The sequence below is a fragment of the Tympanuchus pallidicinctus genome, unplaced genomic scaffold (assembly GCF_026119805.1).
Source record: "Tympanuchus pallidicinctus isolate F22 unplaced genomic scaffold, pur_lepc_1.0 scaffold15, whole genome shotgun sequence".
In the NCBI taxonomy this organism is placed as follows: Eukaryota; Metazoa; Chordata; class Aves; order Galliformes; family Phasianidae; genus Tympanuchus; species Tympanuchus pallidicinctus.
In genome coordinates, this window is record NW_026294669.1 from 37,009 (window position 1) to 59,422 (window position 22,414).

Here is a 22,414-nt window from a genome sequence, read left to right on the forward strand (position 1 = left end):
TCTCACTGCCATGTCTAGTTTCTCGTGCCAGCAGGTCTGAACAACAGCTCTGCTTCCAGGAGAATCGGAATTGGATTCAAGCACGTGGCCCTGAAGTCCGGAAAACCCCAACGTTTCCAGGTACAGCCAGCACAGGCCAGGACAGACGTCAGCGTGGCTTTATGCATCTCGTGACTGCCTGCCCAGCAAGGAGGGAATGCCAGCCTTGTGTGGCTAAACTCAGCCCGGCGGGCAACTGAATGTGAGTTCTGTCTCACAGTGCAAAGGGAGTGGAGATTCACTGCAACACTTCAGGCACCATCAGTTTAACTGAGTTTCAGCAAGCTTTGGCACTAGAAATAATGGAGGGGGGGGGGGAAAGCACAAAAAGAAACCACAAAAACCCACCCAAACAATGATGATAAGGTACTGGAAAAGGAAGTCCTCTTTACCTTTCAGATGGAAAGTCAATGACTGTGTGGAATTTCTCCCGTACAGCTGTGGGGCCTTCTTCCACTTCCACGTCCCTGCTCTGTGTCACAACGACAGGAGAGCTGCTGTGGCCTCGCCTCCGTGCCTGCGCCTCCTCCAGGCTGAGCAGCTCTGTGGCAGAAGAGGCCCGCACAGACTGGGGCCCTGAGAGAGAACTGTGCCCTGGAAGGGAAAACCACAGGTGAGAGCCAGGATCAGAAAGCGGCAGCACAGCCATCGCAGGTCCGGGGGAGCTGCTGTGTTTTCCTCAGACTTGCTTAACCGAGCCACTGGAAGAAGAGCAGCTCAAAACAACCATGTGCTCAGAGGTGTGTCTATGGCAAAGGACGCAGTCATAATTAGGAGCAGCTCCCTGTATCAAAACAGGCAAACAAAATCCCTAGAAAATGGGGGCAGGGAACTGAGAAAGCTTCGCTGCCACACGTTAATCAAGCTTCACCTGCTTGCAAAACATCATAATGACGGTGACAGTTTTCTCCTGGTCAAGTTTGGGCTTGCACATTCTCAGCATCCAGCAACTGGACGCCAGATTCCAATCTAAGCCCAGAAGTCTGCTGTCCCCTCGATAGTAAAAGTGTATTTCAAAAAAGTTGGAGAAAGCCTGTGTTTGATCCAGGTGTCTGACCAAGACAAAGCTAATGGAGGAAGACACTCACCTGCTCCATCTGCGATGTCAGGTCCAGATGTGGAGCAGAAGAGGACGTCTGTGTGGTCGATGATGAATTCCACCACAGCCGACTGCGTCTGCAGTTCCGTGCAGGCACCTCTCCCGCTGGCGCAGGCAGACTCGCTCTGCTGTGATCTGTAGAAAAGGCAGGTTTTAGAAGTCATTCAGCCACGATTGCTTCCCCGGGTCTGAATTACTGCAGCCCAAAGCTATCAAACTGGGCTCAAGAGACTTCCGCAGTGGGCAATCAGTGATGCCACTGAAAAAGTTCTCCTGGCTGATCAAGGACACACCAGTCCCATCTAAACAAGAGAGCAGCAATGCTCAGCTAGAAATTGTGCCCACGCGGGGTTGGAGAACAGTCCAGGCTCCTGCTCTGCTGTCAGCCACTCACTGCACATTTTACAGGAGAAGAGCACATGTGGTGCAGAAGAAGGGAGGACTGCTTTATTCTACTGGAGAACAGATGTAAGCGTTCTGTTGAAACGGAAAAAGAAGTTTACCTTAGGAGGTTTGGAGCCCACACAATGGCTAAGTTCTTAGAGTGCATGTTGGTGACAGAGCTGTTCGCAGCAAGACAGGCCAAGTGTCTCATCAGGAACGCCAGGGTCCTGGGAAACAAGAGAGGCAAATGTTCAGCACCAGCCAGCATGCCGTGCTGCCACTCACAAAGCAAACCTCAATTCACACTAGTTGTTATTACTGCTACTGATGCTGAAGATGAAGTAGACCCAACTTGACCAAGTGCCACGCTGCAGCACCCAGCACCAGCACAGCACAGCCACAGCCATCAGCTGCACCAAGCCTACCCCCGTGCCCAGGAACTGACCCAATAAATTAACCCTGTAAATTAAACCGGTGCAGCCTTCAACCGCTTCAACATACCCAGGCATCGTGTTGCTCACGTGAGACAAAGCCTGGAATCGCACCATTGCCCTCTGAAGTGCAGCAGGGCTGAGCTCAGCAGGCTGAGGGCAGCACTGACCTGTAGTGAGGAGCGGGCAGCTGCTGGATGGTGTCCCGCATTCTGACCAGCCGCTCCTCCTCCGTAGTGGCACCAACAGCATCCTGGAAAAGGGCAGAAAGGGATTGAGACACAAATCAGGCGAGATACCTGCCGCAGGGTCGGGAACCATGGGCACAGCGCGCTGCTGGTCAGCACTGAGAAAGATTTTAGGCCTCCCCAGAGGCATCTGGCAAACATAGCGGCACGCAGCTGGTGCCACCAAGGCCAAGGAGTCCAAGCACCGGGCCGGTTTACAGCCTGGTTGGGCAGCTCAGCTCCTCGCAGGGGGCATTCATCTCCAAGTACGCTTGGCTATTAATCCCCTTCCTGTTCCAGAAATAGCTGGGGAATAGCAAAAAACAAACAAACAACACAGGAATTCTCGCAAGCACTGTGAATATGGAAATAACCACCTCCTGGGGCCACCAGAAGTGGCATCAGCACGATGCAGGATGTGGCAAAGACATGCGAGTAAACCCCATGGGGCTAACAGAAGAAGGGCCTCAGAGCTGGGGCACTGCTGCAGCCATCTCCCAAGAGGCCCAGCGAAGAGGGAAAGGAAAGGCGTTGCCTCGTGCTTACCGAGAACTTGTCGTACAGCTGGTCGGTCAGCAGGGGGGTCGGGAGCTCCCTGAAGTACATTTTGCAGAGGGAGCTCGCGCTGTGAACGTCGCGGACGGTTAGCTCAGGAACCTGCTCACACTCAAATTCCTGGCTGCAGAGAAGGACACGAAAGCGGTTGAGAAAGAGGAAAGCAAGTCAAAAGCCACACCCAATGCAATCAAGAATCAGAAGGGCTTCCTGATGTACAGGAGAACACAAACACTCGGCCACCAGCACCACGTCAGCCGTGCTGGATGGGATGTTCCCAAAGGAGACCTTTTCTCTGTGCTAAGGCATTGCCCGCAGGCCTCTGAACGCCCGCAACAGGGCACGTGCCCCTGCTGGCAGCTGTGTCTGTCAGTCGCAGCACTCTTACCGCAGTCTCTGGACGTTGGACGCCACGCCGGACAGGCGGTATATCCCCTGCACCACGCCATGCTGCTCGATGAACTCGGCGCAGCTCTGGAGGACCTGGGGGACTAAAGAACACGTGCCGGCGGTTACTGGAGCTCCTTAGTCAAGTCCTGCCTCAGGCTGCGCTCCCGTCACATCCCATCCACTAAGCCCAGCCGGGCTTGGCTGAAGCAAATACAAACGTGCTTGTCTCTTGGGAGCATTAGCCTCACTTCATCTTTCAGCCATCAACTCCCATTCCCCGTTTCTCCACTGGTATCAAGCTGCCCCTTGCTACATACCATCTCCCTTTCATCGTTAGGTTCTCAAACAGGGAAGCTCTCAGGAATGGGCTGTCCCTTACCATCACGACCAGAGTGAAGAAGATGCTCTCCCAGGTCACGGCCGAACACCCTCTCCTTCTCCACCTCCCGCTCTTTCCGTTGCTTTGGGCGGGCCTTCACCACGGAACGAAGGAAGGTGAGGAGCTTGCCGCGCTTCTTTGGCACTGCACAACAAAAGGAAGAAACCAGTTCATCTCAGGTTTGGCTCCGTTGGACGAGGCCGAGCACAACACATTCTACAGAGCACCTCAAAACGGGAAGAACATGATGAGCAAGTGCGTACCAAAATGGATTTTCCCCAACCCTGGATGAGTCCAAGGCCAGACTGGATGGGGCCCTGGGCAGCCTGGTCCAGTCCCACTTTAAACGTGGAGCTTGGTTGGCAGCCCAGCTTGAGGCAAGGGGGCTTGGAGCTTGATGATCCTCGAGCTCCCTTCCACGCCAAGCCATTCTACAAGGATTCTAGGATTTCCCCAACTCCAGTCATAAAACACAGCAGGACTGGGCCAAATCTCTGCACGTTCTGATGGAGTTGAATGCACTCCTCTTGCTTAGCTTGCTCAACCTGGGCATTAAGGACCCTCTTGAAAAGCCACGTTCTGATCAAGCGTGTCACTAGCACAACCAGACCTCTATCTGTCCACCAGGGACGCTGGCTGTTCTCAGCCTCGTACGGACTTGCCGGAGAACTGCCTTGGCCTTCCCTCATTCTCACTGCCTACAAAACACCAGCCATACGCCCCGTGCTATGCAGGAAGGATTATCAGCACAGAGGATAAGGGGGGAAGGATAAGGGAGGTATTAAACATGGAACACACCCAAAAAAGACTCCATTTTGCTTCCCTGCACCATCAAATGTATCATCGTACCTGGCTTTGGCACTGAATTGATGAGAGACTCCGGGATTTTTCCGTTAATGAGCTCCACACACTCACCAGGGAAAAATCCAACCTGTAACAAGAGGAAGAAGAGACGTGCAATACTGAAGGCAGCGTTTCTCAGGCCTGAACTGTTCAAACATCACCTTTTCCTCATCACGTGCCTGCCGGATGCTCCGTAAGACAATCCAACCAAAAAATGGCCTGCTTAAAATTAATAATTATTCCAAATTGGCAGGCAAATATCCATAAAACTGTGTATGGAGCGGGGAAAGGACAAGTATGCTATGCACCCCTAAATCTCAAGCGTGCCCGAAGGGAAAGACTTCATACAGAAGCTACATATTATGATAGATTGATGCAGCTAGATCTGAGTTGGCACAGCCTATGAACTTTCTGCTTGCTGACTGAGATGCAGCTGCCATCCCCAGCTCTGAGCTACCCAGCGTTCTGCAGCCAGCAGCAGCAGCAGCAAGCGCGCAGAGGCTCTGTTACCCTGCCTCATCTCAGCTGACAGGCAGCGACTTCCTAAAAGACGCTGACTTCACCTTCTGCATGGGTGCAAGCACAAGTGCTCAGAGACACTGAAACACGTGTCCTAGCTGCTGCATTTCCAAAGGTGCGGTTCAGTGGCCGTGACCTGATGCACGCTGTGAGGGCTCTTCTTTCTAAGTTAACTGAGGAGGCAGTTTCCTACAAAGACCAACTTTCAGCTCTGGCCTAAGCCCACAGCAAAAGGGAAAGTCCTCTGACACCAGCACAAGGAAACCATTTTCCATGTGGAGCCATGCTGTGCAGGCAGGGCAGCTCTAAGCTGAGATTCCTGCCTCGACCGAAGTTGCGCTCTCACGTCTGAAGCTTGGGCCTACCTGAAAGCCGTGCTTGCCTCTCCAGCGGGGGCTCAGCTCCTGAGGCGGCATCTCGATGACGCACACGAGGTCTCCCACCTGCAAGAGATTGCAACGTCAATCCCAGCTTCGGCACGGCTGGGAGGAAAGCGCAGCTCAAATGACTGCATTCTTCTGCACTGCCCAATATCGTCAAGCTTGAGAGCCATTGCACCAGTGCAGCTCTTCAGGCATTTGCAGTCGTACAACTGAACGTGCAAGTAGAAGAGTCACTCCAATACACAACATACAGAATTCAGCTGTTCAGTATGAAATGGTTCTCAGAAGCAGCAGGCTCTTTGCCAAAGGGAGAGCTCCAATTAAACCGCAGGCATAAGTCAGCCAAACAGATCCTGAACAGATCTGCACACTCCATACACTGCTCTGCCATTGCTCAGAGACCAGGCTACCACACCGGGCAGTAGCTCTTGGATCACAAGATTCCAATGCCAAATAGAGCCATAGTTCAGAGATGGCTGAACTCCTCCCTGCATCCAACCCAGTGCAAGTCTAATCTGGAGCCGCACCTTCTGAGCTTCACCTCACCAAACATTCGGAAGGTGTCTGAGAATATTCCTGATAGCTTCACACGTTATACTCTTCTGTACAGGACAACAAGGAACGCCCTTAACTGCTTACCTCCAAGGAGAGTTCACCCGGTGCCTGGGCAACGTATCTCTTAATAACGTGGGCAGCAGCAATAGCTGGGATATTAAGAGATGACTCCTCACGGACCAGCAGGGGCTTCCCGTTGTTCTCAGCCTGAAACAGAGAGCACAGGCCACGGTGAGGAGCTGAGGGCAAACGAGGAGGATTTCAGGCTGAGGAGCATGTCAGCAGAGAAAGCTGCAGGAAGTGCACTCCGTCCTTATCATGGGCACACAAGAAGGAACGGCAAGGCTAAGAACATGCCCGCAGCAAGGAAAGAAAGCCTTGAAGGCAGCTTTTCAGTGACACCGATAGAGCCGCAAGGATTCGCTCTCTTGAAAAGCAGGAGAGCACATCTGCAGCTCACTCTGCTGGCTCAAGTCAGGGAACAAAGACCAATCAGAGCTCCACACTCTACCTCCATCCGTGTCATGCCAGGCTCACAGCTGATCTCGCTGCACGCGATGCCCATCACAGCAGGCACGACAAGCTGGAATGAAAAGAAACACGCTCATATTTTCTCTCTTCACACACCACACTATTGAGAGACTTCTTCAGAACTACCCTTGGCTATCCTCTGGCACAGGCGGGTGCTCTAGAAGCAACCACTCTGTTCACTCCGTTCAAATGGGACAGCCCATTAGGCAGCATTTGACCAAGCGGCTGTCCCTCTGCTAGCAGATGGGGACTGGCACAAAGCAGCAGATGCATTCGCCCAGGGCGCTCTGACAGCGCAGCAGCAGGGCAGTGAGAGGAATCATTGCTGCAGGTGCATCTGCTCCCCGGCCCCGGCTCCCAGCAGCCTCACCACCGGCACCTGCTGCAGCCCCGCACATCAAGGATTTCCTCTGCTCGCATCTCTGCTGTGCTCCCTACAGCTGCCGCGCACACTCTCACAGGCCAAGCGTGCGTGCTTGTGACCTTGGGTCACGCTGTGCAGCTCAGCACAAACTGGGCCTAGGACTCTTTGCCTAAGGGATTGCTTTCCTTCAGACCAGCTGGTCACAGCACCACACACAGCATCCTCCTGAGGGCGGAGCTGCAGGGGAAGGGAAAAAACCCACACGGGACCAGTGTCCCATCAACGCTGGGTGAGGCTGTGTTACCAAACATGGTGCGACACAGTGCTGGTCAACCACGTGGGGGGACAAAGCGTGGCACGTACCTGGCAGGAGATCAGAACAAGGTAGACAATTCCTTGAACTCGCAGCTGTTTCTTGTCACTTTGCTCTGTGCTTCCACGAGCGAAAGCTGCACCAAGGGAGCGGATAGAGGAGAGAGAAGGAACAGGTCTGTGAGCTTGCACAATGCAGCAAAGATGACAAGGGAAAAGCCACGGGACAAATGCCATCTTTGTGGATCGCTTGGGAATGCAGGTACTGGCTGAAAGTTACGTCTGATGGACAAGAGTAAGCAGTACGAGCTGCTAGGAGCTCCACCAGCCAGCAGTTTTCAACAGCTCACTGCCCACCCGTCCATCCCACGCTGTCTCAGCTTACCTACAAGATGCTGCACAAGACACAAGGGTTGAAACCGAAGGCACTCAGTCGCTGCACAAGGGCAACAAGCGAGCTACTCACGCAGAGCTCAAGCGCTCCAATGAAGGGACGCAGCACGCACTGCTCCTCCCCTCATTCCAGCCTCTTGTGACATCACTAAGGGCCACCAGGCTGCTCCGCCATGACGACAGGGTGGGGAGGCAAGACCATGTCACAGGACCAGAAGATTCCAACACCGCACCCAACATTCTAGAATCAGTGGGCCCTTGGAATTCTACCTCAGCCCAATCCTGCACAAGCTGCCATGCGGTTGTCATGACCACAGCGCAGGACCCAGCGCTTGCTCCTGTGCAGCCTCGTACGGCTGGCCTCAGGCCGTCCCTCTGCAGGGCCTTCCTGCCCTCGGGCAGATGGACATTGCTTCCCAACAGCGTACCTCGCAGCGCAGGGCCTATGTACAATCCACACTGCAGTCCTATCGATCTGTATCAAGCTATCTATACCCAGACACACAGTCACCACTACCATCTTCTTTCTGAGTCTTGAGGTACACCATTCAGCGGTTTCATTGCCATCAAACAACCCCACTGACGGCACACTGCTGACACAACGTCCTTGCAAACACAGCAGCAACTCCTGGCACCGACAGCTCCGGGTACAACAAGCACAGGGCTCTGCGTTGCTTTGGATGCAGTTGCAGCATGGATCTGAGGGCTTTGTGGAAGGGGATATATTGCAAATTGCACCGACGTTTTCAGACCATTTCTCTTTCGGCATGGTCCCAGCACCTGGCATGCTGATCATCATCCTGAATATACATTTTGTCAAAGTTCTACAACTAATGAAATAGTTCCTTACCAAACGCAATCTGATCACTCTTCTGGCCATATTTTGTTCCAGCTACCGCTTCCTGCGGGTGGCACCAATAGCGCTGCATCACCTATAGCTCTCTGCTCTTACAGTTCTCATGCTGTCTGGGCAGTCCTCGTGGCCTCAAAACTCTCTCATGCCACACGTGCCACATTCTGAGGCACAGAAGATATATCGCACTACTTCAAAACGCCTTTTTTTTTTTTTTTTAATACAATGATACTAGGGATAATCATCTGGAGCTAGAGCATTATAAAAAAATTCCCTTTAGTTCAACCATAAGTCTGCCCCATGGACTCCAGAAGAGCTCTAAGAACATGCAGCCTGGACATGGATGGCAGCTACCATAACAGTAAGCAATGAAAAATGAGGTGGTGAGCCATGCTGTGTCATTGCATCTGCGGGCAGGGATTCTCCTTGGACTGAGCAGAGTGCAGATGTCGCCTGAGAAAAGAACTTAGGATCATTCAGGAAAAGCAAATGAGTTGAGTAATTAATTGAAGAAACTCACGTTCTAAAGGTACTTAGAAGGAGAGAGTATTTCCCAACAGAATGGGTTTAACTGTCTATTCCCTGTTTTGCTAGACAGGTCTACTCTGTGTATGCTTAGACTGACCTGAGAGGGCATGCTTCAGCACACCCCACAATTTCCAGTTTCCACATCGTCCAGGCAGCGCAAGTGCGGTGTACGTCTCCCTTGGCACAGACATCAAGCTTTTCTTCCTGTGCAATCAACTAATTATGACGGGGGAAGGGGACAGTACAGGCCTCACAAGAGAAGAGCCTGGCGGAACGATTTTAGAGCTGGGAGTCAGGCAAATGACTCGGCTCAAGTGCACCTATACCAATGCACGCAGCATGAGCAACAAGCAGGAGGAACTGGAAGCCATTGTGCACCAGGCTAACTACGATCTAGCTGCTGTTACTGAAACATGGTGGGACTGCTCCCATGACTGGAGCCTTGAGATTGATGGCTATAAGCTCTGCAGAAGGGATAGACAAGGAAGGAAGCCAGAATATTCATCAATACTGAATTGATCCTGCAATTCAGGAACCTCACAAGCAACCTGAAATAAGCGTCTAAAAAAAAAAAAAAAAAGAAAAGAAAAAGGAGAAAAAGGTAATCAGCATACCAGTAGCTGTTCTTCTTCAAACCATGGTTCCCAAGCATACTGCAATTGGACAAGCTATAGCTTATCACATCAAAAGCCATCTAGAAGATTCAGTTATTGGTACTGGCCATGTCGGCATTCGCTCACTGTAAGCATCTGCAGGACAAGTCCATGGACCGAATGACCTTGTGCACCCATCCTTCTGTCTCAGCTGCAAGAATAATCCTCACTCCCAGCCATTTCCAGTTTTCTTTCTTACAAAAGATGAAAGATATAAAGAAGCTCTTCATTCAAAAGTTACTTGATTATACAAACAACTAAATTCCAGCCTGCTTTAATCCAAAGTGCCATCTAGTTTGCATACAGAGAACTAGGGTGCATATAGGAAAGAACGCACGCACACTCTAGTTTTCAATGGCCAGAATATCATAATAAACACATAGAAAAACAGCCTTTACTCTGGAGGCTTGTATGGCAAAGCCAATTGTTTGGACCAGCTCATTAATATACTATATCTAGTTTGTCAATTCCAGCTACGTATTTTATATGTCATTATGATCAATGATTGTGGAAGCCCAAAGGGCAATCTCTCATTTTCAACAGACCTCCTTTTTGACTGAGATGGAATTTATTACATTTAAAATTCATCACTCCTCTTTGTTTGCAACACTGTCCACTGACAAACTCCTCAACACAATCAGCTCAAGTCTTCTACCTGAATTTCTGGGATGACTGTGACAAGTATTCCTTCACGATGCTCAGATGTGCACCGTCTCCCATGAGCATCTTGCTGGACGCAGCATGCTGCAGCATCTTTGCAACAAACCAAGGTTTCTTCGTTGATCTGCAGTCAGCTGCCCTCCAGCTGAAAGATCCATTAGGTCAAATGCATCCGGTGCCACCATGGCCGGATTCACGTAGCGGTGATAGAGTAAGTTGCCAACAATCTAGGACAAGTTGAGGAGAGAAAAAAACACGTGGAAAACCAATGGCACAGACCTCCACTGACTTTTACTGACACTACTCCGAGTGAGTTCTGACCAATTACTTTCCTGTGAGCTGTGGGCCCCGTTCCAGATGCAGGGTCTACTGCGCTGCCATTAATAAGCACATGCTGTCCCAAAGAATCTTAGTTTCACACTGCAACATAGATACATACACTAAATAAATGCACAACTGTGCATTTAATCCAGAAGTAAGAAACTCAGAAGTGCCGAAGATGAGCGGTATTTGACATTTCAAAAGAAGTCCAATTCACCAGCTAAGTGAGCAGCAATGAACGCCGAGGCCCCAAAGATAAAGACAGCCCGTTATCCACGTGCTCATCCATCTACTTCTAACCCGTATTGGACATTTGCCTGCAGTAATTCCCACAACAAAAAGGCATTGGCCCAGCACGCTGACATGCAGCAAAAGTTCCCACGCCACATGCTTCAGTATTTCCTGGAGTTTCACATCAATCTGCGCAGAGCCAAGTCACAGAATCTGGGCTTCTCCTGCTTCACGTGCGATTTGAATGCACAGAAGAGATCAGAGGTGTGAAGAAATGGCAAAAACAGAAAGAAGAAGCTTCGCCATTGCTAAGCTGCCCCAGAAATTAACTGCTTTCAGAGAGGTCATGGTTTTGACAGCGGTTTCAGCTCTTGCTCTACTATCCCAGGTGACGGCACATGGTCACAACAGACAAAACTGTTCACTACCAGTCATAAGAAACACATTTGTGAGAGAAATCATACTGATAATAGTAAAACATGTAGTAGGAAGACAAGAACAGTACACTGTAGGAGTAGTTTTAGGCCCTAATGCATCTACAGGCAGTCACCGCACGCAGCTGCAGTTCAGAGTGCGGCATGGGCCGTGACATTGTTTCCACAAGGATTAATAAAAACTGCAGCTTTCCACCTACATTTACAGATGGAAAAAATGAATTCACCTGCACAGAAAGAATCGATGCCTCAGAACGGGAAAGCACGGAACCAGAAGAGAGAAGAAAACGGCATTCAGATTGGGAATTACTTCGTAATGAAGCAGAGACAGAAAAGCTTAAAGAGACTGTGGCAAGTAATGTCAAAGCCACTCTTTGTTTTATTAAGAAGAAGAGCACTCACAGACAGAAAGACCTTCAAAATAACAAACGCCAGGACAATCCCAATGAAAGCCACAATGCTGTGCTCATTTGGAAGCATTTACTACTAACATCCTTTTCGTTCTCCAAAGTACGGAAATGTACAACACAAAACTGCCCACACCTCATGAAAAATGACACCATATACTTTGTTGCAGCTACTGTAATGCCCTAGAATATTGTAAGGGAAGTGAGAAGAGTAGAATTCTGCACACGGGCCTTTTCAACTTGGCACTGTCTCTTTAAAAAAAGAGCAACTGACTCAGATAACACCAGCAAAACCAAGGTGCACCATTCAGCAGCAAGAGCATCCCAAAGCCAAGAAACCTAGGGGGCACAATGCCCAAGATATTAAAAGCAAAAGGAAAAGCAATAGGGTGACTTCTTCTGAACGCTGTATTATGTTCTCCTTTGACAAACATGTATCCAGCAATCCAAAGCACAGGGCAAAGTACTTTATACCCATAACAACAAATAGCCTGTCTACTTAAACTGCAGCTTTGAAACTTCTCTGCACACGTACAGCCAACAAACAACACTGAGATGCATCTGCTGCAGTCAGCGTGGCAGACAATGATTCACAGAGCTGCTCAGCTCCTTACCTTCAGAAGCTCATCCTCGCCAGCATCAGGAAACTTGTCATGCCGGGAGTCTTTCAGTACCTTGGCGATGAAACGCATCCCGTAACTTCGAAGGAAATAAAAGGCAAGTGAGAATTCCTCACGGATGAACCCACTATTAACTGCTGCAGGATAACGCGGTGACACACCAGACTTACGGGATTTGGTCAGCTGAACAACGATGGCAGACAGGAACTTGTCTGTCACTGCCTTCACATCTCGGGTTGAGGCATCCAGGTGCGTCCTCACCTCACCGTGATTAAGAGCTTGTTCAGGTGTAACATCGTACGGCAACTTGCTATTTGGAAAAGTCAGATGTGAAGGTGAGCACTCCTCAGCCTAATATACTTTTGTCAGTGCCAGGCAGAATTGTTGGCTTGACACACAAACAGATCCACGCTCACCTGGCTGCAAAGAGCTGCACGCTTTCACTTTCATTAGAATGCTAGCACTGAAAGAGCAAAGGACTTCTCACGTCCTCTGCTGTCCCTGCAGCAGTCGCTGTGAGAACAGGCCCAGCTAACTCTGAACTGTATCTTTCTGTACCACATGCAGACACGCTCTCTAGAGTCAAGAAGGTCACCTGCGATACGCAGTAGTACCTCAGGTCGCAAATAAATCAGTGAAAACACAAGCTGCACATTGCAGTGTTAAGATAGTAACTCACGCAGCGTGCTGCGCTGGGACAGTTGTCTTTTACTTCATAGCATTGCTTTTCCACCACTTCCCTTGAAGTGCCTTAAAAACAAAACAAATACAACCAACAACAGAATCCTCAAAATCTGGTCAACATCAAGCACTGGAAGAAACACAGAACTCTGACTGGGGACGGATGGGAGCCCATCAAGACTTTATAGACACAGATTAAAGGGAGGACAGGGACAGATGACGTAGCGGGGGATCTACAGGCCAACCAACCAGGATGACCACGTGGATGAAACCTTCTCATGGGCAGACAGGAACAGCTGCATGCTGTGATTCTATGAACACGGCCTGTGTTGAGAAGGAGCACAATGCTCATCTCGTTCCAACCCCCCGCTGCGTGCAGGTTCACCAACCAGCAGCCCAGGCTGCCCAGAGCCACATCCAGCCAGGCCTTGAATGCCTCCAGGGATGGGGCATCCACAGCCTCCTTGGGCAGCCTGCCCGAGTTGTGGGCAGAGATTGGCTTGGTAGAGTAAGAGCTACGGTATCTGTACCTATGAGTTAACACAGAAGAAATGCTTTGGGGCTTTTTTTGGCCTATCTCTTCATGAGATTCACTTCTCATAGTCTCAACACCCCTGTCACAAGATGATCTTTATACCTTTCAGAAGAAAGCCATCTCGAGCTGATGGAAAAAAGCTGGTAGCAATTGGACAGATGCATGCAATGAATACAGGGATGGTTCGGAACGATTAACAGAGCAATGCAAAGCAGCTGAGCAACTTTCAGAAAAAAAACAGTAGCAACAGCTTCCATACCCGGCCTCACCATTCTGAGATCCCATCTGGTTCACCCAGCACTTGTAAATATCCACTGGATCCGTTCTGACGTTGAGCGATTCGTCCTCAATTATTTCCTTCACAACTGGGGCCAAGATCTGCCTCAGTGCGTTCTGACCACGGGCACCACGGTTGAAAGAGCGCATCTCAAAAATACAGAGGAAACAAAGGGAGTTCTACACAGGCACAACTATTTCCTCTCAGTATTTCAACAAGTAAGCAATCAGCAACAAGAGCCATTCACAGCATGCCGCTATGGGAAATCCAGCAGCAGAGAATAAAGCATAGACATGCACTTTCCTGAACTACTGCTCCAAGAAAAGATAATAATAATTAAACAAACCTTTTAGGCGTTACCTGTTGGAGGGCACATACCATCCTCACACTTAAAAACATCAAAAAAGGCATGACTGCCTCCAACATTACATGTATTTGCTATTCCTAGCAAGTTGTGAAGCTCCGTATCAGCCAGAAGTCATAAACACCAAACTCCTAAGTGCCAATCAACTCAATTATGCCGACAGACAGCCAGAATCCTTAAGCCTGACAGCCAGGAAAAAACCCAAACCAGACAGCATCTGATTTTCAGCCTCCTCATCAGTTTTGGAAAACAGTGACCTTCGCGTCAGCTTCACTCTGGCCTGTAAAGCCCAAGCTCGCAGTCTGTGCCAAGTCCTTCTTACTAGACAGCAGAGAACTTAGATGGGAATGAATCTTAGGAAAGCACTGCAGTAGATCAAAAACAGTGCCTCCCTGAGCAAGAAAGCACTGGCTAAAGAAAAATGGCTTTAATCCTAAAGAACAAAGGTAATTCCTCCTCCTTCCAGGTTACAGAAAGGACTGACGTGAAACAGCATGAGCAGAAGGCAGGGACAGTTCAGCATTATCAGCTAATGAGCACGGGACATCACACAACAACAGCTGCAATTTTAGCAGCGGCCCAAACTCAGGCAACAGCAAGGCTGTGTCCTATGCTACAACGTACTTGATCTCTTCCTGCAATGCTGTTTGCAACAGCCGCAACAGCAGAGATTCCTCTCTCTGACTGGATGCGTAGTTATGCAGCGTGAAGATGGCTGAATCCATGAACTCTGTGGGGTTGTTTTGAGGCATCTGCAAAAGCAGCTTGGCCAAGTACGTTGGAGTAGTCTAAAACAAGAAGAAAAAGTACTTAGTGCACGTGTATAATCAATGACTATTAAGATGTTGTCATTATGAAATAAACAAGAGAGTTTGACAAAGCAGACTAAGCTAACAAAAGGAGAATAAATAGAAGGCTTACCCCTATCCTGGGCTCACTTACAAAACTCCAGCAGAGCAGATCTCCAGACGAGATCCTTCCCCACTGGCAGCCAGCTCTTAAACAGGTCTAGGAGGGCTGTAGCCTGGCTGCACCCCTTCCAGCAGCACAGCTGCATTGCCTTCACCTGTGCTCCTCTGCCTGACTCACTGCTCGCCTCAGGTGATCAATCAGAGGTTCAGGCCATGACTCAGCAGTTCCCATACAGCACGTGTCCACAAAAGCCAACACCACAAAGACAGACAGCGCCTCAACACTGCAGTGCAGAAGCACAGACTGTTCCAATACACGTAAGCATCTATGACAAGAGCAGTGAATGAAAAGCTGCATACCTCAAGTAGAAAAGATGCTGATAGGCTTCCAGCTTTTCCCTCTCCTCTTTGCTCAAAGCTTTCAAACCTCCCTTTTGCTCGTTCAGCGTCATCACGTCACAGAGCTGTTCCTTGTTCTCCTTGCTAAGATTTTTGCTATGAGAAACAACATCCTGCAAAGAACACAGAGGGACAGATTCCACATTTAAATAACACGCAATATGGGAAAAAGCTGCACGATAGCACTTCCTTTTGGGTGGATAAGGCAGTCAAGGTACATCAGGAGATCATGAAGTGAAACATTATCTGTTGTAGCAGCGATTTCTGTCTTGTCCCCACATTCCAGAATTGGGTGAGAACCTACAAGGACTAATTGCTTTGAGCAGGGACTACTGTCACAGCTGGTAGCGTTCTGAAGATGCTTGAAAATGCCTTTCTTTCTCAACTGTGCTTGAAGCCCCAAGCCCTGTTTCCATTTTGCTGACTCCCTGCCTCCACTGCTCTGATAACTATGATACTTTTTGCTGCCAGCATCAGCCCAAGAGCTGGAGCCTCCTTTGGAACTGAACTTCACTGCTGCCATGGTTCAGATTTTACACAAGGTCAAGCCTAGCGCCACGCTATTCAGGACCAAAGGAAAAGGTGACTGTAACTTCAGCTTGAGTTAAAAAAAGGCACCGCTGTATCAGCAACGTTGTTCTTGTGTGCAATCAATCGTCAGCAAAGTGACAGAGGGGGCTTCCATCAGCCAACCAACACCAAGCAGTCTGAGCACATTTCCTGCTCCAAAATCACCTCCCCCTTCTGATACAGCACACAAAACGTGAGAAGAAATTAAGGTGTGCAAGTCCATGACTCACGTAACCACAAGTGAAGAGACAAACAGTTCTCAGAGCCTTCAAGCATACCATCTATTGCTTTCCCTTGGTCCCGAGTGGGTTTTTTTCTGGTGCTTTGTTTTTAAAACACTTGAAGCCTTGATGTTTCTGCTGCAGTTCTCTTTCTAGGGATACATAGTAATAAGTGGAACAGTTAGGAACTTACTGGGAGGAAAACCTGTAACTCGGGGGGAAATACTTCCCACTGCATCTGAGTAAGTGAGATCCAGGCTCAGAAGGTCCTCATGCTAACTGCCATTGGCCTCAATTCACTCTGCTCGTCTCCCAGCACTGCATTTCCTACCTGCAGTGTCATTCTGTTCTTCACTAGCAGTCCAATCTTGAGGTCCATGAGATTGAGGTCATTTTCAAGCTGTTGATTAGATCGGATCAAGGTCACAGCTTCCTCACACAGTTTCATTAGCTCCAGCTCCTCCTGAAAATCTGGGTCCGATCGAGCAAGTGAACCAATTTCCCAACCACAGCCGTAGGTGGGTTTTCAGCATTAACTAAAAACAAGAGACAAAACAGCAGAGGACAGGAAACAAATTAATGCATGTGTTACCTCTGTGCAGACAGCATGTCAAGCAGCAGCCAGTCCAGGATCAAATTAACACCAATGGGCTTGAATAACTCCTGACAGCATCCGGAACTTCTGGCATGGAATAAATCACGACAGAAGTCAACGCTATAGGATGAAGTCAGTATCAGCTTAGGGGAGTCCACCTTGCTGAACTTACCCCAAAGATCAGCGCTCCTATTTCCCAGCAGCAAAAGTACTACCGTGAACCAACTTTGCACAGAATCACAGAATGTCAGGAATTGGAAGGGACCTCCAAAGATCACCTCGTCCAATCCCCCTGCTGGGGCAGGATCACCTAGATTAGGGCACACAGGAACATGTCCAGGTAGCTGCTGAATGTCTCCACAGGAGATCCCACAACCTCTTTGGGCAGCCCATCCCAGTGTTCTGTTACCCTTGCCGTGAAGAAGTTGTTCCTCTTATTTATGTGGGACCCCCTATGCTCCAGCTTGCACACATTGCCCCTTGTCCTATCACTGGATGTCACTGAGAAGAGCTTGCCTTCATCCTCCTCACGCTCACTATTCACACATTTATAAACATCAACGAGGTCACCCCTCAGTCTCCTCCAAGCTAAAGAGACCCAGCTTTCTCAGCCTTTCCTCACAGGGAGATGCTCCACTCATCAGGGCAGAGTAGAGGGGAAAGAGCACCTCTCCACCTCCTGTCCGTACTCTTTCTCATACACCCCACGATGCCCTCTTGGCCACGAGAGCACAGTGCTGGCTCATGCTCCTCCTACCGCCCACCAGGATCCCCTGATCCCTTTCTCCTACGCTGCTCTCCAAGAGCTCAGCCCCCAACCTATACTGGTACTCAGGTTGCTCTTGCCCAGATGCAAGACTCCACACCTGCCCTTGTTCTTTCTCATTCCGTTTCTCCCCACCCAACTCTCCAGGTCTCGCTGGAAGGCAGCACAGCCTTTTGCTGTGTCAGCCACTCTGCCCAGTTTTGTGTCAGCCGGGAGAAATGAGGGCTTCAACTTGGATCAGCTCCTTCTTTCCATCACTGTTGTTATGCGGCAGGCTGTCAGCTGAACCGCAGCCATTTGTGCCTCCCAACAGCTCTCCATTGGTGGAAGCACACAGCCCAGCATCACTACATGCTCTGGCTCTGCTCGGTTGACAAGAGCACGAATCACCTATAAAAGAATGAACAGGGGTTGGTGTCAAACTCTCCCAGGCTGAATTACAAAAGTGGTTCTTGATCAGGGGAGAACTGAAGGTGTCAGGTATGGGCTGGAACGCTAGAAGGGCAATCAAGCCCAGTGACAGCATGCATTCTATGTTGCTGGAAAGCAGAGCTTTGGAAGCAGGATTTGCACTCTTACCTGCCAGCACTACGACTTGCATTTCTGCAGGCTCCCTGGCATTGCACTGCAGTTGGCGTTTGGCCACAGAAGATGGTTTTCCCAGGCTGAAACAGGAACACCAACAGCCAGCTGCTGATTCCTTCAAGGAATGGACGCTGCCGGAGGAGAGAGGTGCTAGGGAGCAGCCAAGGCATCACAGTGCATCCAAAAGCCCTGAAAGGCATCACAAAGCCACCGCCAGGAAGCTTGGGGTCACCACGAGCAGAATCCAGGATGCTAGAGATTATTTGCTACCGTACCAACTGGGACCTGCAGACATCCCAAAGCCAGACAGAATGGGAAATAACCCAGAGCTCTGCTTCGTGCACCCTGCAGCCTCAGCGTTGCCAGCAGAGGTGCCTTGCTGTGTGCCGCATTCATCCCAGTCCTCGTGAATGAAGACTCCACAGGCACTCAAGGCGTTGAGTGAGTATAAGTGCGCTTTTATTATTAAAGGAAAACACAGGAGGGCGTGAGAGGTCCAGGTAAAGATGGAAATCGTCCTCTCTTGGATGGAAAGATCACGTAGAGAGTGGCTCAGAGCTCTCAGAGATGCTGCACGGTGCCTGGGACTGGAGGCCTGATTGTACGCCCCCCTCCAAGAGGCTCTGCTGCTCCTCGCTGATGCTGACCTGCTCCTGCACAGAGGTGTTGCTGTCCGGGCACTCGGACTGTACTTGGGCTGGGCTGCACTGCAAAGGTGCCGGGTCACAGTCCAGGCTGGTGACTGCGGTGCCTGGTGGGCACAGGTCAGCATCTTCAGCACAGCCAGGAGAAATGAGGGCTTCAACTTGGATGAGCTCCCTCTCTCCATCACTGTTGTTACGTGCAAGGCTGTCACGTGATCCGCAGCCATTTGTGCTTCCCAAGAGCTCTCCATTGGTGGAAGCACACAGCCCAGCTTCGCTACTTGCTCCAGCTCTTCTGGGTGGACAAGGGCTCAGTTCATCTAGGAAGGATACACAGGGGTTAGTGCCAAACTTTCACAAGCTGAATTACAAAAGGGGTTCTTGATCAGGGGAGAACTAAAGGTGTTAGGTATGGGTTGGAACGCTGGAAGTAGATACAAGCCCACTGACAGCAAGAATTCTATGTTGCTGAAAAGCAAGGCGTTGAAAGCTGGATTTGCACCCTTACCTGCCAGCACTACGATTTCTATTTCTGAGGGCTCCCTGGGATGGTGCTGTGGCTGGCGTTTGGCCCCAGACGATGGTTTCCCCAGGCTGAAGCAGGAACACCAACAGCCAGCTGGTGATTCCTTTATCTTGCTGGGTGGACTTGGTCTGGAGAGAGAAAACAGGGAATGGTGTGAGTCGTGCGTGGCGCAGGGTGAGGGAAGAGCTGCACTGAGCTCGTGCCAACAGTTGCTTGTTCCTAGCACCGCCTGGTTCCTGCTGAAACACAGCTTAGAAACTCGCTCCATTTCAAGCAGTTGAGGATGGTTCCATTCCTATAGCTCAGCCCTGAAGTCTTGCTGGCTAAATTCCCCTCAACTGTGTCAAGCAAGATGCAGAGCATGTGAGGTCCACAGGCTCCACACCTGTACAGGACAGCATCAAAGGGTGGCTTTGATTGAGTAGGCAGGCATAACTGCTGGCTGAGGAATTGCACAGCCATAAAGGAACTTCAAAAGCATCTCTGACTCTGACACTGACAGCTCATCAGCCCATTTCACTGCCATGTCTAGTTTCTAGTGTCAGCAGGTCTGACCAACAGCTCTGCGTAGAGGAGAACCAGAACTGGATTCAGGCACGAGGCTCTGAAATCTGGAAAACCCCAACCTTTCCAGGTACAGCCAGCACAGGCCAGGGTAGACGTCAGCGTGGCTTTGTGCATCTCGTCACTGCCTGCCCAGCAAGGAAGGAACGGCACCGTTGTGAGGCTAAACTGAGCCCGGCGGGCAACTCAATGTTAGTTGAATCTCACAGTCCAAAGGGAGGGGAGATTCACTGCAACACTTCAGGCACCATTCATTAAATCTAATTTCCACAAGTTTAGGCACTAGAAATAATGGAGACAGAACAAACACAACCCACCCAAACAGTGATGATAGCTGCTGGAAAACAAAGTCCTCTTTACCTTTCAGGTGGAAAGTCGATGACTGTGTGGAATTTCCCCCGTACAGCTGTGGGGCCTTCTTCCACCTCTACGTCACTGCTCTCTGTCACAACGACAGGAGAGCTGCTGTGGCCTCGCCTCCGTGCCTGCGCCTCCTCCAGGCTGAGCAGCTCTGTGGCAGGAGAAGACGCCTGCACAGACTGGGGCCCTGAGAGAGAACTGTGCCCTGGAAGGGAAAACCACAGGTGAGAGCCAGGATCAGAAAGCGGCAGCACAGCCATCGCAGGTCCGGGGGAGCTGCTGTGTTTTCCTCAGACTTGCTTAACCGAGCCACTGGAAGAAGAGCAGCTCAAAACAACCATGTGCTCAGAGGTGTGTCTATGGCAAAGGACGCAGTCATCATTAAGAGCAGCTCCCTGTATCGAAACAGGCAAACAAAAACCCTAGAAAATGGGGGCAGGGAACTGAGAAAGCTCCGCTGCCACACGTTAATCAAGCTTCACCTGCTTGCAAAACATCATAATGACAGTGATGGTTTTTTCTCCTTGTCATGTTTGGGCTTGCACATTCTCAGCATCCAGCAACTGGACGCCAGATTCCAATCTAAGCCCAGAAGTCTGCTGTTCCCTCGACAGGAAAAGTGTATTTCAAAGGACTTGGAAAAGGCCTGCATTTGATCCAGGTGTCTGACCAAGACAAAGCTAATGGAGGAAGACACTCACCTGCTCCATCTGCAATGTCCGATCCGGATGTGGAGCAGAAGAGGACGTCTGTGTGGTCGATGATGAATTCCACCACAGCCGACTGCGTCTGCAGTTCCGTGCAGGCAGCTCTCCCGCTGGCGCAGGCAGACTCGCTCTGCTGTGATCTGTAGAAAAGGCAGGTTTTAGAAGTCATTCAGCCAAGATCGCCTCCCCAGGTCTGAATTACTGCAGCCCAAAGCTGTCACATTTGTTCTCAGGAGACTTCCGCAGCGGGCATATAAGAGATGCCACTGAAGAAGTTCTCCTGTCTGATCAAGGACACACCAGTCCCATCTAAACAAGAGAGCAGCAATGCTCAGCTAGAAATTGTGCCCACGCGGGGTTGGAGAACAGTCCAGGCTCCTGCTCTGCTGTCAGCCACTCACTGCACATTTTACAGGAGAAGAGCACATGTGGTGCAGAAGAAGGGAGGACTGCTTTATTCTACTGGAGAACAGATGTAAGCGTTCTGTTGAAACGGAAAAAGAAGTTTACCTTAGGAGGTTTGGAGCCCACACAATGGCTAAGTTCTTAGAGTGCATGTTGGTGACAGAGCTGTTTGCAGCAAGACAGGCCAAGTGTCTCATCAGGAACACCAGGGTCCTGGGAAACAAGAGAGGCAAATGTTCAGCACCAGCCAGCATGCCGTGCTGCCACTCACAAAGCAAACCTCAATTCACACTAGTTGTTCTTACTGCTACTGATGCTGAAGATGAAGTAGATCCAACTTGACCAAGTGCCACGCTGCAGCACCCAGCACCAGCACAGCACAGCCACAGCCATCAGCTGCACCAAGCCTACCCCCGTGCCCAGGAACTGACCCAATAAATTAACCCTGTAAATTAAACCGGTGCAGCCTTCAACCGCTTCAACATACCCAGGCATCGTGTTGCTCACGTGAGACAAAGCCTGGAATCGCACCATTGCCCTCTGAAGTGCAGCAGGGCTGAGCTCAGCAGGCTGAGGGCAGCACTGACCTGTAGTGAGGAGCGGGCAGCTGCTGGATGACGTCCCGCATTCTGACCAGCCGCTCCTCCTCCGTAGTGGCACCAACAGCATCCTGGAAAAGGGCAGAAAGGGATTGAGACACAAATCAGGCGAGATACCTGCCGCAGGGTCGGGAACCATGGGCACAGCGCGCTGCTGGTCAGCACTGAGAAAGATTTTAGGCCTCCCCAGAGGCATCTGGCAAACATAGCGGCACGCAGCTGGTGCCACCAAGGCCAAGGAGTCCAAGCACCGGGCCGGTTTACAGCCTGGTTGGGCAGCTCAGCTCCTCGCAGGGGGCATTCATCTCCAAGTACGCTTGGCTATTAATCCCCTTCCTGTTCCAGAAATAGCTGGGGAATAGCAAAAAACAAACAAACAAACAAACAACACAGGAATTCTCGCAAGCACTGTGAATATGGAAATAACCACCTCCTGGGGCCACCAGAAGCGGCATCAGCACGATGCAGGATGTGGCAAAGACATGCGAGTAAACCCCATGGGGCTAACAGAAGAAGGGCCTCAGAGCCGGGGCCCTGCTGCAGCCATCTCCCAAGAGGCCCAGCGAAGAGGGAAAGGAAAGGCGTTGCCTCGTG

General features: G+C 50.4%; 3 protein-coding genes and 2 long non-coding RNA genes across 5 annotated transcripts in view; all 5 read right to left on the reverse strand.

The window, feature by feature from the left end:
• LOC128077232 (rho GTPase-activating protein 32-like) overlaps positions 1-22,414 on the reverse strand; it is a 36,384-nt gene that overhangs the window by 950 nt on the left and 13,020 nt on the right. Inside the window, exons 10-13 of the mRNA XM_052676122.1 lie at positions 21,809-21,891; positions 21,327-21,434; positions 20,811-20,956; positions 20,110-20,314 (exon numbers count right to left, since the gene is read on the reverse strand). Of these exons, the coding sequence (XP_052532082.1) occupies positions 20,110-20,314; positions 20,811-20,956; positions 21,327-21,434; positions 21,809-21,891 (542 nt within the window). The remainder of the gene's footprint in view (positions 1-20,109; positions 20,315-20,810; positions 20,957-21,326; positions 21,435-21,808; positions 21,892-22,414) is intronic.
• On the reverse strand, positions 75-1,243 carry LOC128077351 (uncharacterized). Its single transcript, XR_008204940.1, has 3 exons — positions 1,128-1,243; positions 432-633; positions 75-332 (listed from the first exon to the last, which is right to left on the reverse strand). It is a non-coding gene; the product is annotated as an uncharacterized LOC128077351 (long non-coding RNA).
• LOC128077350 (uncharacterized) lies at positions 1,739-2,837 on the reverse strand. The gene is made up of 3 exons (XR_008204939.1): positions 2,727-2,837; positions 2,124-2,206; positions 1,739-1,749 (listed from the first exon to the last, which is right to left on the reverse strand). It is a non-coding gene; the product is annotated as an uncharacterized LOC128077350 (long non-coding RNA).
• LOC128077339 (ras GTPase-activating-like protein IQGAP1) overlaps positions 7,063-22,414 on the reverse strand; it is a 98,233-nt gene continuing 82,881 nt past the window's right edge. The window contains exons 17-18 of the mRNA XM_052676451.1: positions 8,883-8,989; positions 7,063-7,148 (exon numbers count right to left, since the gene is read on the reverse strand). The gene's annotated coding sequence lies outside the window, so the exon portion shown is untranslated. The remainder of the gene's footprint in view (positions 7,149-8,882; positions 8,990-22,414) is intronic.
• Positions 14,763-16,655, reverse strand: LOC128077343 (ras GTPase-activating-like protein IQGAP1). Its single transcript, XM_052676458.1, has 3 exons — positions 16,401-16,655; positions 15,240-15,391; positions 14,763-15,163 (listed from the first exon to the last, which is right to left on the reverse strand). The coding sequence occupies exons 1-3, from the start codon at positions 16,515-16,517 to the stop codon at positions 15,031-15,033; spliced, it is 402 nt and encodes a 133-aa protein (XP_052532418.1). The 5' UTR covers positions 16,518-16,655; the 3' UTR covers positions 14,763-15,030.